General features: G+C 41.0%; 2 protein-coding genes across 3 annotated transcripts in view; both read right to left on the bottom strand.

Moving 5' to 3' along the window:
• LOC310722011 (SAP domain-containing ribonucleoprotein-like) overlaps positions 1 to 9707 on the bottom strand; it is a 54778-nt gene extending 45071 nt beyond the window's left edge. The window contains exon 1 of one of the 2 annotated variants that reach the window (XM_083534308.1): positions 9583 to 9707. In XM_083534308.1, the coding sequence (XP_083390434.1) occupies positions 9583 to 9612 (30 nt within the window). In that variant the 5' untranslated portion in view covers positions 9613 to 9707. The remainder of the gene's footprint in view (positions 1 to 9582) is intronic. The other variant, XM_083534305.1, reaches the window with a different exon arrangement.
• The window catches only part of LOC310722276 (uncharacterized protein), a gene marked incomplete at both ends in the record, with an annotated part of 66645 nt that overhangs the window by 50450 nt on the left and 3345 nt on the right, over positions 1 to 12850 (bottom strand). The gene's annotated exons all lie outside the window — the stretch shown is intronic.

The following is a 12850-nucleotide window of genomic DNA, read 5'->3' as shown; positions in this document are numbered from 1 at the left end:
AAACATAGGATGTTCATCCTAGGAACAGAATCGGTGACAAACTGCAAATGAAAAGATAAAGACAAACAAAAACATACAGATTGCATTTCATTATTTCCCAACACGCATATAATCACTACTCCAATCGAGGCCTTTATGGCCTGTCTTACCATCGTCATCAAACATGGCAACATCTTCTTCTTCTTCTTCTTCTTTCGGCTGCTCCCATTAGGGGTCGCCACAGCGGATCATCCGTCTCCATACCACCCTGTCCTCTATATCTGCCTCTTTTACACCAACTACCTGCATGTCTTCCCTCACCACATCCATGAACCTCCTCCTTGGCCTTCCTCTTTTCCTCCTACCTGGTGGCTCCATCTTCAGCATTTTTCTACCAATATAATTCATGTCCCTTCTCTGCACATGTCCAAACCATCTCAATCTCGCCTCCCTCACCTTGTCACCAAAACATCCTACATGGGCTGTCCCTCTAATAAACTCATTTCTAATCTTGTCCATCCTCGTCACTCCCAACGAAAACCTCAACATCTTCAGCTCTGCTACCTCCAGCTCCACCTCCTGTCTTTTACTCAATGCCACTATCTCTAATCCATACAACATTGCAGGTCTCACCACAGTCCTATAAACTTTCCCTTTCATTCTTGCAGATACTCTTCTATCACAAATCACTCCTGTCACTCTTCTCCACCCACTCCACCCTGCCTGCACTCTTTTCTTTACTTCCCTATCACACTCTCAATTACTTTGCACTGTTGACCCCAGGTACCTGAACTCCTCCACCTTCTCCACCTCTTCTCCCTGCAACCGCATCACTCCACTGCCCTCCCTCTCATTCACACACATGTACTCTGTCTTACTCCCACTGACTTTCATTCCCCTTCTCTCCAGCGCATATCTCCACCTCTCCAGGCTCTTCTCAACCTGCTTTCTACTCTCACCACAAATCACAATATCATCTGCAAACATCATAGTCCAGGGAGACTCCTGTCTGACCTCGTCCGTCAACCTGTCCATCACCACTGCAAACCGGAAAGGGCTCAGGGCCGATCCTTGATGCAATCCAACCTTCACCCTGAACCAGTCTGTCGTACCTACTGCACACTTTACTGCCGTCACACTGTCCTCATACATGTCCTGCACCACCCTCACATACTTCTCTGACACACCTGACTTCCTCATACAATACCACAACTTCTCTCTCGGCACCCTGTCGTACGCTTTCTCTAAATCCACAAATACACAATGCAGCTCCTTCTGTCCTTCTCTATACTTCTCCATCAACATCCTCAAAGCAAATAAGGCATCTGTGGTGCTCTTCCTCGGCATGAAACCATACTGTTGCTCACAGATGGTCACCTCTTCTCTCAGCCTGGCTTCCACTACTCTTTCCCATAACTTTATGGTGTGACTGATCAACTTAATTCCCCTGTAGTTACTGCAGGTCTGCACATCTCCCTTATGCTTAAAGATCGGTACCAGCACACTCCTTCTCCATTCCTCAGGCATCCTCTCCCCTTCCAGAATCCTGTTAAACAATCTGGTTAAAAACTCCACTGCCATCTCTCCTAAACATCTCCACGCTTCTACCGGTATGTCATCTGGTCCAACCGACTTTCCATTCTTCATCCTCTTAATCGCTGCTCTCACTTCCTCCTTACTAATCCTATCTACATCCTGCTTCACCAACTCCACATCCTCCAACCTTCTCTCTCTCTGATTTTCCTCATTCATCAGCTGCTCAAAATACTCCCTCCATCTTCTCAACACACTCTCCTCACTAGTCAACACATTTCCCTCTCCATCCTTTATTGCTCTAACTTGCAGTACATCCTTCCCAGCTCTGTCCCTCTGCTTGGCCAATCGGTATAAATCCTTTTCTCCTTCCTTAGTGTCCAACCTCTTATACAGTTCCTCATATGCCTTTTCCTTGGCTTTCGCCACATCCCTTTTAACCTGCTGCCGCATCTCCTTGTACTCCTGCCTACTTTTCTCATCACTCTGTCGATCCCACTTCTGTTTTGCCAACCTCTTTCCCCTAATGCTCTCCTGCACTTCCTAATTCCACCACCACGTCTCCTTGTCTTGCTTTCTATTTCCAGATGTCACACCAAGTACTTTTCTAGCTGCCTCCCTCATCACTCCTGCAGTAGTTGCCCAATCATCCGGCACCTGGACAGAGCATAGGCACTGATGACATTTATCATCATCCCTTCAACTTCCACCTTCACGATCATCACCCTATCAGAAACTCTCTTCACCTCCACTACACTCTTACTGTACTCTTCCTTCAGAATCACCCCTACACCATTTCTCTTCCCATCCACACCATGATAAAACAGTTTAAACCCACCTCCAATGTTCCTGGCCTTACTCCCTTTCCACTTGGTCTCCTGAACACACAACACATCTACCTTTCTCCTCTCCATCATATCAGCTATCTCTCTCCCTTTACCCGTCATAGTACCAACATTTAAAGTACCAACCCGAACCTCTACTCTCCTACACTGCTCCTTTTCCTGCCGTCTCTGTAGACGCCTTCCTCCTTTCCTTCTCCTCCTTTGGCCAACAGTAGCCCAATTTCCACCGGTACCCTGTCGGCTAACGATACCTGTGGCGGTCGTTGTTAACCCGGGCCTCGACCGATCCGGTATGAAATTCTCATTTGTGATCCGCATATTTGATTTGGCACATGTTTTACGCTGGATGCCCTTCCTAACGCAACCCTCCGCATTTACCCGGGCTTGGGACCGGCACTAAGAGTACACTGGCTTGTGCCCCCCTAATGGCTGGGTTCATCAAACATGGCAACATACAAAGTACAATTCCAACAATCAATACAAGAATCATTCCTAAAACAAAATAGTGTTTAACACTCGTAAACAAACTCTTAATCTTCTCAAACAAAATTTTTTTTCAGCAGTTGTTTCACGTTCTCCAAGACATCATGAGACATTTGTTTCTCAGTGCTTGTTCAGTATGTCTATTAGCAGTATTATAAGGTATACTGTATAACAGTCTACTCTCTGAATATTGTGTTCAAGAGAATAAGAAAAATTCGGAGTCTAGTTACAACTATGCACATATAGTTATAGAATTTAGACCTAGAGCAGGTATCAGGGTGAGCTAAACTAAACAGTCAAGTGAGTCAGATCTTCACCCCGGAGGTGGCCCCCTTTCTACTATAAAGAAAGGATCTTTCCGTGGGCTCTCAACTGTTTCAGCCCTGAATACTCACTTAGATAGACTTCTTAGGCCAACAGACCAATTAGTGCATAGAATAAGTGGGTGCTGTTTTGATCCTGCTTGCGTGTATTCACTGTGGCTGATGATCAGTCAGAACTCCAGTTCTGGTTACAGCTAGAACAGTCGCTGGACCCAGATACTTCGGCTCAACGACCTTGGTAGGCTTCAGACTTCTTATCAGGACCTGCTGATTAGGCACAAAAGGGTGTGTTGGCTTATCTGTGGGCAGAGGAAGAGTTAGTGAGACATCAGCACTGATATAATTTAATTTCTCAACCAGGGCAGAAACGTAGTTGTCCACCATCACTTCCAGGTTACCTAAGGAAGAAATGCCAGTGCATCCCCTGACCCATGGGGTCAAGAAAGGTTAGAACATAAAACTTTCAAAGGGTTAGTTTTGTTAAAGATGGGGTCATTTTCATTTCTGTAAGTACTACCGGGAGAACAACAGTCTAATTCCGGCCTGTTTCAATGCAGGCTTTAGTAACATGTTCCTTAATGGTTCTGTTTGTTCTCTCTACCACTCCAGCTGACTGTGGGTGATAGGGAATATTAAAATGCCAATCAATTGCTAAGCTATAAGCCAAAAGTTGTGTTACCTTCGAAGCAAAAGGTGTGCCGTTATCACTTTCAATCACACTAGGAATACCAAACCTAGAGATGATCTCTTTGGTTAATATTTTGACAACCGTTTTAGCATTCTCTGTCGCACATGCAAATGCTTCTGGCCACTTACTGAATCTGTCAACTATAACCAACAGATATCTCAAATTTCCTACAGGTGGCATATGTGTAACTATGGCCACTTTGGCAGGGAGTTGAACAGCTTTTAAAAAGTCGCCTATGAGATTAAAATGTGCTATGGGCTTTCCATCAGCTGTTTTAAAGTCTCTTTGTCTTCATGTTTCAGCAAAATCATGCACAACACCATAAGCATACTTAGAATCAGTGTATATAGTCACTACTTTACCTTCAGACAACTGACATGCTCTTGTCACCCCCTAATTAAGAAACCTGACCTTGACCCATGTCAGCTGTCCAACTACAGACCAATATCAAATCTCCCCTTCATAGCCAAAATTTTGGAAAAGGTTGTAGCACAGCAGTTATGCTCACACCTACTTATGAATAATATTTTTGAAATGTATCAGTCAGGATTTCGGCCTCATCATAGCACAGAGACGGCGCTAGTTAAGGTGGTAAATGACCTGTTATTGGCCTCTGATCAGGGTTTTGTCTCCTTACTTGTTTTGCTCGACCTTAGTGCAGCTTTTGACACCATTGATCACACTATACTACTTGCTAGACTTGAGAACGTTGTTGGAATAAAGGGAACAGCTCTCTCTTGGCTCAGGTCTTATTTGACTGATCGCTATCAGTTTGTTGATGTTAATGGTGAGTTCTCCACACTCTCTGAGGTAAAGTTTGGTGTTCCTCAAGGATCTGTCTTAGGCCCTCTGCTTTTCTCTTTATATATGCTGCCTCTTGGAGAAATTATTCATAAACATGGTATTAGATTCCATTGCTATGCTGATGATACACAGCTATATATTTCAGCAAAGCCAGATGAGAGAGATCAGCTTAACAATGTTAAAAAATGTGTAAAGGACATTAGACAGTGGATGCTCGATAACTTTCTTCTGCTAAACTCAGATAAGACGGAAGTACTTTTACTAGGACCACATGCAGCTAGAAGCAAACTTTCCGATTACCTAACATCTCTGGATGGTGTTTCTGTTTGAGCGTGTACGGCTGTCAAAGACCTTGGTGTGATTATTGACTCGAGTCTTTCCTTTGAGGCTCACGTGAATAATATCACCAGGATCGCCTTCTTTCACCTTAGAAATATTGCTAAAATTAGAAATATGATGTCGTTACAGGATGCAGAAAAACTAGTTCATGCTTTTGTTACTTCTAGATTAGACTACTGTAACGCTTTACTGTCTGGGTGTGCGAGTAGGTGCATAAATAAGCTTCAGTTAGTTCAGAATGCAGCAGCAAGAGTCCTCACTAGATCTAGGAAATATGACCACATCACCCCTGTATTAATCAGTCTACACTGGCTCCCAATCAAATCTCGCATTGATTATAAAATTTTACTACTGACGTATAAAGCACTTAATGGTTTTGCACCACCGTATCTGAGTGAACTTCTGTACCAGTATGATCCTCCACGCCTACTTAGATCAAAAGGTGCAGGCTATCTGTTGGTTCCTCCAATAATGAAGATTACAGCAGGGGGCAGATCTTTCTCTTATAAAGCCCCGCAGTTATGGAACAGCCTTCCTATCAGTGTTCGGGACTCAGACACAGTCTCAGTGTTCAAGTCGAGGTTGAAAACATATTTATTCAGTCAAGCCTTTAATCAGTAGATTTTTTCTCAGGTAAAGGCTCAGATCTGGAGGGAACATTGATATAGAGTGTTTGGTGAACTGGGATATTTGTACGCTGTCGTCCCCTCACATTCACGTGTTCACTCAGGTTTGTTGATGGTGGTGTGGTGGGCCGTCTCTTATCCCAGAGATCCCTCATGTCTGTGTTGCCTTCTGGTTCTCCCTTTTAGTTATGCTGCTATAGCGAGTCTTGCCGGAGTCCAAACTGCACAGTGACTTTAACTCTCATGCAACAATAGGTACACTTAATAATCCATATCGTTCTCTTCCTGTCACCCTCTTCTCTCTCTCTCTCTCTCTCTCTCTCTCTCTCTCTCTCTCTCTCGGTCGAGTTAAACATGCTCCTGAGGCTCCAGTGACCACTGTTCCTGCCCCTCTCCCCCCCGTGGATCTTCCCACTTCATCCAGGCCTGCCTGGATTGGATGTCAACAGTCTCCTACACTGATGTCAACAGTCTCCTACACTGACTCAGAAATACACTTCGCTTTTGATCATCATCACTGCACCCCGCAACATTGTATACCCGCCACAAATGGACATTCGGTGTAACCCAGATGAGGATGGGTTCCCTCTTGAGTCTGGTTCCTCTCAAGGTTTCTTCCTTATGCCATCTCGGGGAGTTTTTCCTTGCCACAGTCGCCAGTCGCCACCGGCTTGCTCATCAGGGACAAACTTACTCATAAAGAACATATTCATTTTTAATCACCGCATTATCTGTGTAAAGCTGCTTTGAGACAATGTTCATTGTTAAAAGCGCTATACAAATAAAAATGAATTGAAATTGAATTGAATTGAATTGTAAGTGCGACCAACTTTGCAGCTTATGCAACTATTACATCAGGTAATCTTACAACCGCATATCCACATAAATACACATCATCAGAATGTTTTGAACATGAACATCTACATATAGACAATCCCCCTCTTCCAGGGCCGTATCTAAAAGATCGGGCCTACAAGAGGTCTCTTGTTCAATGTGTTTAAGGCAATCATGTGTGTCATCAAAACCATCTAAGTCAATATCGTCTAGCAGATCACGCAAAGCTACTACAGCTGAACGAGGCTGAGAAGAGGCTTAATAGTTACGTTTTCCGTTGCCAAAAGTGTGGTTTCATAACCAGATCTACATTGTGCTGTCATATGTTGTGTAAAATAGCTGTTACCTGATGTGAGGTGTACAGTATCAAAGGATGTGACAGCACCATTTTCTCAGCATCCCGGACCATCAGAGCCGCAGCAGCCACTGCACGCAAGCACGAAGGCAACCATTGTGCTATGTTGTCTAAAGATTTGGAAAGATACACAACAGGGCGATATCTGTCACCGTGTTCCTGGGCTAGGATCCCCGCAGCCGTACCACGACGTTCGTGCACATAAAGGTGAAAAGGTTTAGTATAATTCGGAAGACCTAGAGCTGGAGCAGACTGTATAGCCTTCTTGAGGGCAGCAAAACTGTCAGTCATCTCATGAGTCCACAGAATAAGATGTGATGGAGGAGCTTTGTGGTCAATAGCACTACGCAAAACTTTATCATGCTGTGCGCTGTCAGGGATCCATGCTCGGCAGTAGTTCACCAGTCCCAAGAAGCTCTGCATCTGTTTCACAGTCTGAGGTCTTGAAAACCTAGTCACAAACTGTACTCGGTCCTGCGATATCTTACGTTGGCCTTCTGAAATCACATGACCCAGATATGAGACCTTTCTCTTCACCCACTGTAGTTTCTGGTGTGAAGCTTTAAATCCAGCCTGAGCCAGGACATTGCAGACGACCACTGATGCCGTGTGGCAGTCCTGCTCAGTCAGTCCTGTGACGAGAATGTCATCTGCGTATTGAAGGATGCAGGTTGTTTCTGGCAGGTGGATATCAGCCAAAGTTTTGTGCACTACAGCGGAGAATACGGCTGGCAAGTCAACAAAGCCCTGAGGAAGACAGGTCCAGGTGAAATGACGTCCCCAATAGGTAAATGTGAAAAGCGTCTGCGTCTCTGAGGCCGAAGGGACACTGAAAAAAGCAGAACAAAGATCAATCACAGTAAAAAATCTGTGAGTTGCTGGTATAGAGTTACCAATGGTAGCTACATCGGGCACCGAAGGAGCTAACGGAATAACTAATTTATTAAACTCACGTAAATCTTGTGTTAACCTCCAGCATTTCTTATCTGCCTTCAAGACGGGATTAATCTGTGTGTTTTACGGTGAATGTGTCTCGATCAAAACACCTTGTGACAATAAATTGTCAATAACTGGAGCAATGCCAACATTCTTCTCTTTCAACAATGGATATTGTTTAACAAAAATCGGATGGTGTGTTTTTAATGAGTGCATGATACGGTTTTACCTGGATTAAACCTGCCTCATCTTTGTGAGAGGCCCATAATTTAGGGTTAACTTCACCTAAATTTGGTTCATCAGGCAGGACCTCTGTGGCTCGGTTGAGAGCATGAGGACAGAAGAAAAAGAGAGTGAAACATTGGTTTCAAAAAACAGAATTTCCATTCCCATTTTGTGCATCATATCTCTTCCTAAAAGGTTTAAAGGTGAATTTGGAATTATTGTAAAGTTATAATAAAAATGTGTACCAGTCGGTGTCAACACAGGCAAAAGGTAAGTTACAGGACATGAAATTGGAAATCTATCTATTCCCTAAAAGATGAACTTCCCCTTTTTCCTAGGACCTCCTCCTTGAGTTTTGTGCTGAGGCTGGAATGCACCACTTCCTGTTGCAGTGCAGAGCATAACAGGTTAACAAAACCTGGAGCATAGTAAAAACCTCTAGCAGCATCTAAATCTCTAGGAAAAAGTATCTAGATGTGATACAATTTTACTTCAAAATGCCAAATGACAATACAAACTCAGACAATACACACAACAAATAACACTTAGACAATACAGCTGCGCTAGGCACCAGGGGGATCGCAGTCTTCAAACAAAAAAAGTAATCCAGTCTCTCCAATTGGATCACAAATTTTGTAAGTTAGGAGAAAAAAATAGACTATGAAGCCAAAACAAGATTGAAGTCTTTTAAAAAAATTTAAAGTCTTTTCAAAATGTCTGTTTTTCTTTAGTTCCTTTTCTCTTTTCTCTCACTTTTTTATTTATTTTTTAAACAATTAATTTTTCATTTATCTATTTTTTTCGGGCATATAAATTATCGTGGATTCTTTTGGATACTTCAGACAATATTGCCTATATTAGACAGACCGTAAAAAACGTCTTCTAATCTTGCATCTTACATCTAAGGTGAGGAAACCAATGTCGTGATGAAATCATCCCACCAAAGGAAATTATCATTAATTAAACAATTAATGCATAACCAAGACATGAACACATATGCAGCCCTATTGGCTGGCATACGGGACAATCCCCGCAAACAAGGAAGTATTTTAAAACTTACCTTGATGCGTGATTTCCCTTTTTGGATATTGCCGAAAGTATCTCGCTTCTGACACCAAAACTGTTAGATTTTTATCATGCCCAAACGAAACTTAATTCTTGGAGAGGTTTTCGAAACGACCTGCTATGCCCGTGGTGCCTTTCTGATATCAGGGAAGAAGAAATACATAGCACACAGAATGCATGTTCTTCTTCTTCTGTTTATTGCAGACACAGAACATATATATATACACATACAGAGAAAAGAAACCTGACCTGGTTGTTTCCTGTTTAGACAAGAGGATATACTAGCTGGAGATGTGTGAGCCCAGATAAGACTCCCTGTTTACCTTACAGACTAACATCGTAAATATTCTATAGACACTTAACAGACAAAGTGATGTGTGTGAGATTATGTGAAAACCCTCTTAACACTAACAGGAGTCTTTACAGAAAAATGAGTGCAGTCAATTGCGTTGATTACATTTGGAAAACTGAACATTGCTGCAAAGTGCATTTTAATTTCAGCCTGTTCTTGCACAGTGAAGGGAAACCTGATGTATTGACTACCCACCTTAATAATAACATCCAAAATGACAGGCATTATGACACTCAGGGGCAGATACCAGACCTATAGCATGAGATTTAATAGAATTATATTATATCCAAAGAAGGTCTTTGTAAGAAAGTCTTTCCCTGTCTGCCATTTCCCACTAGAAACAACCTGTTGTCATTAACCCCAGAGTGGTGAAAACCTGTATTTGGACGGGGATGGCATGGATCTGGCATGTTGCCCTCTGTAGTACTGTATCTATACTTCTACTTAAGTAATGAATGTGTGTACTTTTGCCACCTCTGGCCATTACTAACATTTCAGAATTTTAAGACAATTGTCCAATTTTATTTTTACAATTTTATAGAAGCCATTAGGGGTGGCACGGTTCACAAAACCCACAGTTCGGTTCGTATCATGGTTTTCGGGTCACGGTTTTCGGTTCTGTATGGTTCTTGTTGTTATTTTTTCTTTTAATCTTCAACACTCCAGAAATTTCCTTCAGCGTGTGATATATAGCTTATTAGCATAATTATACACAATTTAGGATACAGTATAACCATTTTTGTAATGTAATCATGCACTTACTGAATTTGACTTGACTTTAAGCACATTATTGGGACCATCTCTGAGTAAAAGCTAGGTGAGATTTTGATACAGCAAGAGAGAAGACATTGATGATGACATGCTTTTCGTTTATTTGGCAAAAAAAATAAAAATGTCGGTGAAAAGGAATATTAAACCGCGGCTCGAGTACATTCATCAGCTGACGAAATCCTTCACACTCATTCACGCTGCACAGTTGCATATCTTTTGCTATAAACATCCCCAATGCTTTAGTTATGGCTATTGCCCTGTCCAACTTATCACTGAGAGGCTGCTTAAATGCTGCAGACAGTAGAAGTTGTTTCCTAACCGGCTCTCTCCTGTTTGTGCTGTTTGTATCGACACAATGGCGTGATGTCTTCTCAAATGAAATGTCATATTAGAAATGTTGGCATTAGCATATTGAATGCATTTTGCAAAATGCTTGCACACAGTCGCAGTTCTATCCACTGATTTTTTTCCATTGTCATCGTAAGTAAGAAGAATTCCAAGATGTTTCCACACACCGGATTTGAACAACGCGGACACATCCGCCAACTCCGGGCAGCCTTCATCATCTCCTCCACTTGCCATTTCTGCAGCACTCCTTACTCAACTTTTACTGTCTATATTTATGTTCACGCGAAACTGTCTGAGGCGAAACTGAGCACAGAGCTACATTGCGCATGCGTCAAACCGTGCGAACCGAACCAAGACAAGCAAACCTAACGGTTCGGGTGTTTTTCCATGTACCGTGCCACCCCTAGAAGCCATTAGAAATGAGTTTTTAACAAAAATGAATGCATGTAAAACTAAAAATGTAAGGGATTTTTAAAGGTATTTTAAAAACATGAATATTACACTTTTGATATCACAAATTACATTATCATTTTACTAAATAATTTCATATAGTTTAATGCTATCAAATATTCTGCTATTTAAAAGCATTTAAAATATTTACAAATAATTAGAAATACTGAAATAGCTTTTTGAAATTAAAATTTTCACTAAAAGTAGTTATTTAAAAAAAAAAAAGAAACCTGTAAAGATATATGATAAATGTGTAATAAATTATACATTTAATTTAAAATAATATATTATTAGATTGTTATAAGATTGATTATGTAGATAAGATTGTTATTATAAATTATAACAAAAAGTTTAATTTATATAAATTAATGTTAGATTGTTCCCTGAACTGCTTTGTGATAATGTAGTGACCTCAGTATTTATTTTTCTCCAAGGTTGAGCTCTTTAAAACCGGGGTTACTCTGACTTATAAAGCTGCATATATCTCTACGCTTTAGAAATGATTTTAAACAATATTCCACACTTAAATTCATGTTCTCACCTGTGCATCCAGAGCTGCAATACAGAGATGATGTGTAACTAGTTTTATCTTCCTGTAAGCAGAAGTGTCAGTCAGTCAAACATCACGGATATGATGATATTACACTGTATATTAATCTTCAACTGAATAATTTGGCAAAATATTAAAACAATTAACACTGTGAAATTCGGCTGACATTTTCATAACGTTTTGACAAATAAATTGCGTTTTCTAGTCGAGAGAACTGCATTATAGAAGTAATGAAATGCAGTTCTGACAGTATTAAACTCGTCTCTCGCGTTATTAAAAGATAATGTTGAAGTTTTATGTGGAAATGCTCTGAATCCCGCTGGGCCTCAGACCCGCATGGCTGCACGAGCAGGCTGCTGTTTTCACGGTACTTCATAACTCGTGACTATTTCACATTAATGTTTTGGTGTCAGAAGTGGGATTTTCGTCTAGCAATATCCGAAGGGAAATCATGCATCAAGGTAAGTTTCAGAACACTTCCTTGCTTGCGGGAATTGTCCTATTTGCCAGCCAATAGGGCTGCATGTGTGTTTATGTCTTGGTTATTCATTAATTGTTTAATTAATGATAATTACCTTTGGTGGGATGAATCCGTCACAACAAAGTTTCCTCACCTTGACGTTAAGATACAATATTAGAAGACTTTTTTTACGGTCTGTCTTTTAAGGGAGATTTTGTCTGAAGCAGGGTTATGCTAGTTACTAAAAAATAGTAACTAGTTACAGATACTCGTTACTTCATTCAAAAAGTAACTAAGTTACTTTGTTGATTACTTACACCAAAAAGTAATGCATTACTGTTAAAAGTAACTTTTTAGTTACTTTTTTAAAGCACCTACTTTAATGTTCCCATTAATGCCCTTTTATGCGTTATGGTTTATACAAACACAAAACTGACTTAAACACAAAGTAATTTTTAAACACTAGTCAGACCAGCACAAACTGAATATATCACAAGGATTTCTGAAATAAATAACAAAACAAGCTGAATAATATATTCACCATTAAAAACTAAAGTGGCTTCTGCTGTTGTGTTGAGCTCTTAAAAATGTTCCTTTCACAGCTGAAGTATGAAAACTATCAACAATGTAGAACAGAACACCGGGTTAGCTTCTAGCTTCGTCGAGGCATGGAGTTTCTGGAGTTGCTGCTATCGCAGTAGATACGACTTTCGAACCAGAAAGACACAGCTTAAATTTGACTAAAAAGTTTGTCTTTATAATCAACTATAGTGAAATAATAAGCATATTTTCACTTTGAGAAACTCGTCTTGCTCTCGCCTCGACTCGCCATTACTGCCGCACAGACCTGAATAAACGGAGACATGCCCACAGTGCGTCTTCTT

This window comes from Silurus aristotelis, assembly GCF_946808225.1.
Source record: "Silurus aristotelis genome assembly, chromosome: 28".
NCBI lineage: Eukaryota > Metazoa > Chordata > Actinopteri > Siluriformes > Siluridae > Silurus > Silurus aristotelis.
Note: the sequence above shows the minus strand (reverse complement) of the source record. Positions and strands in the feature narration are given on the sequence as shown.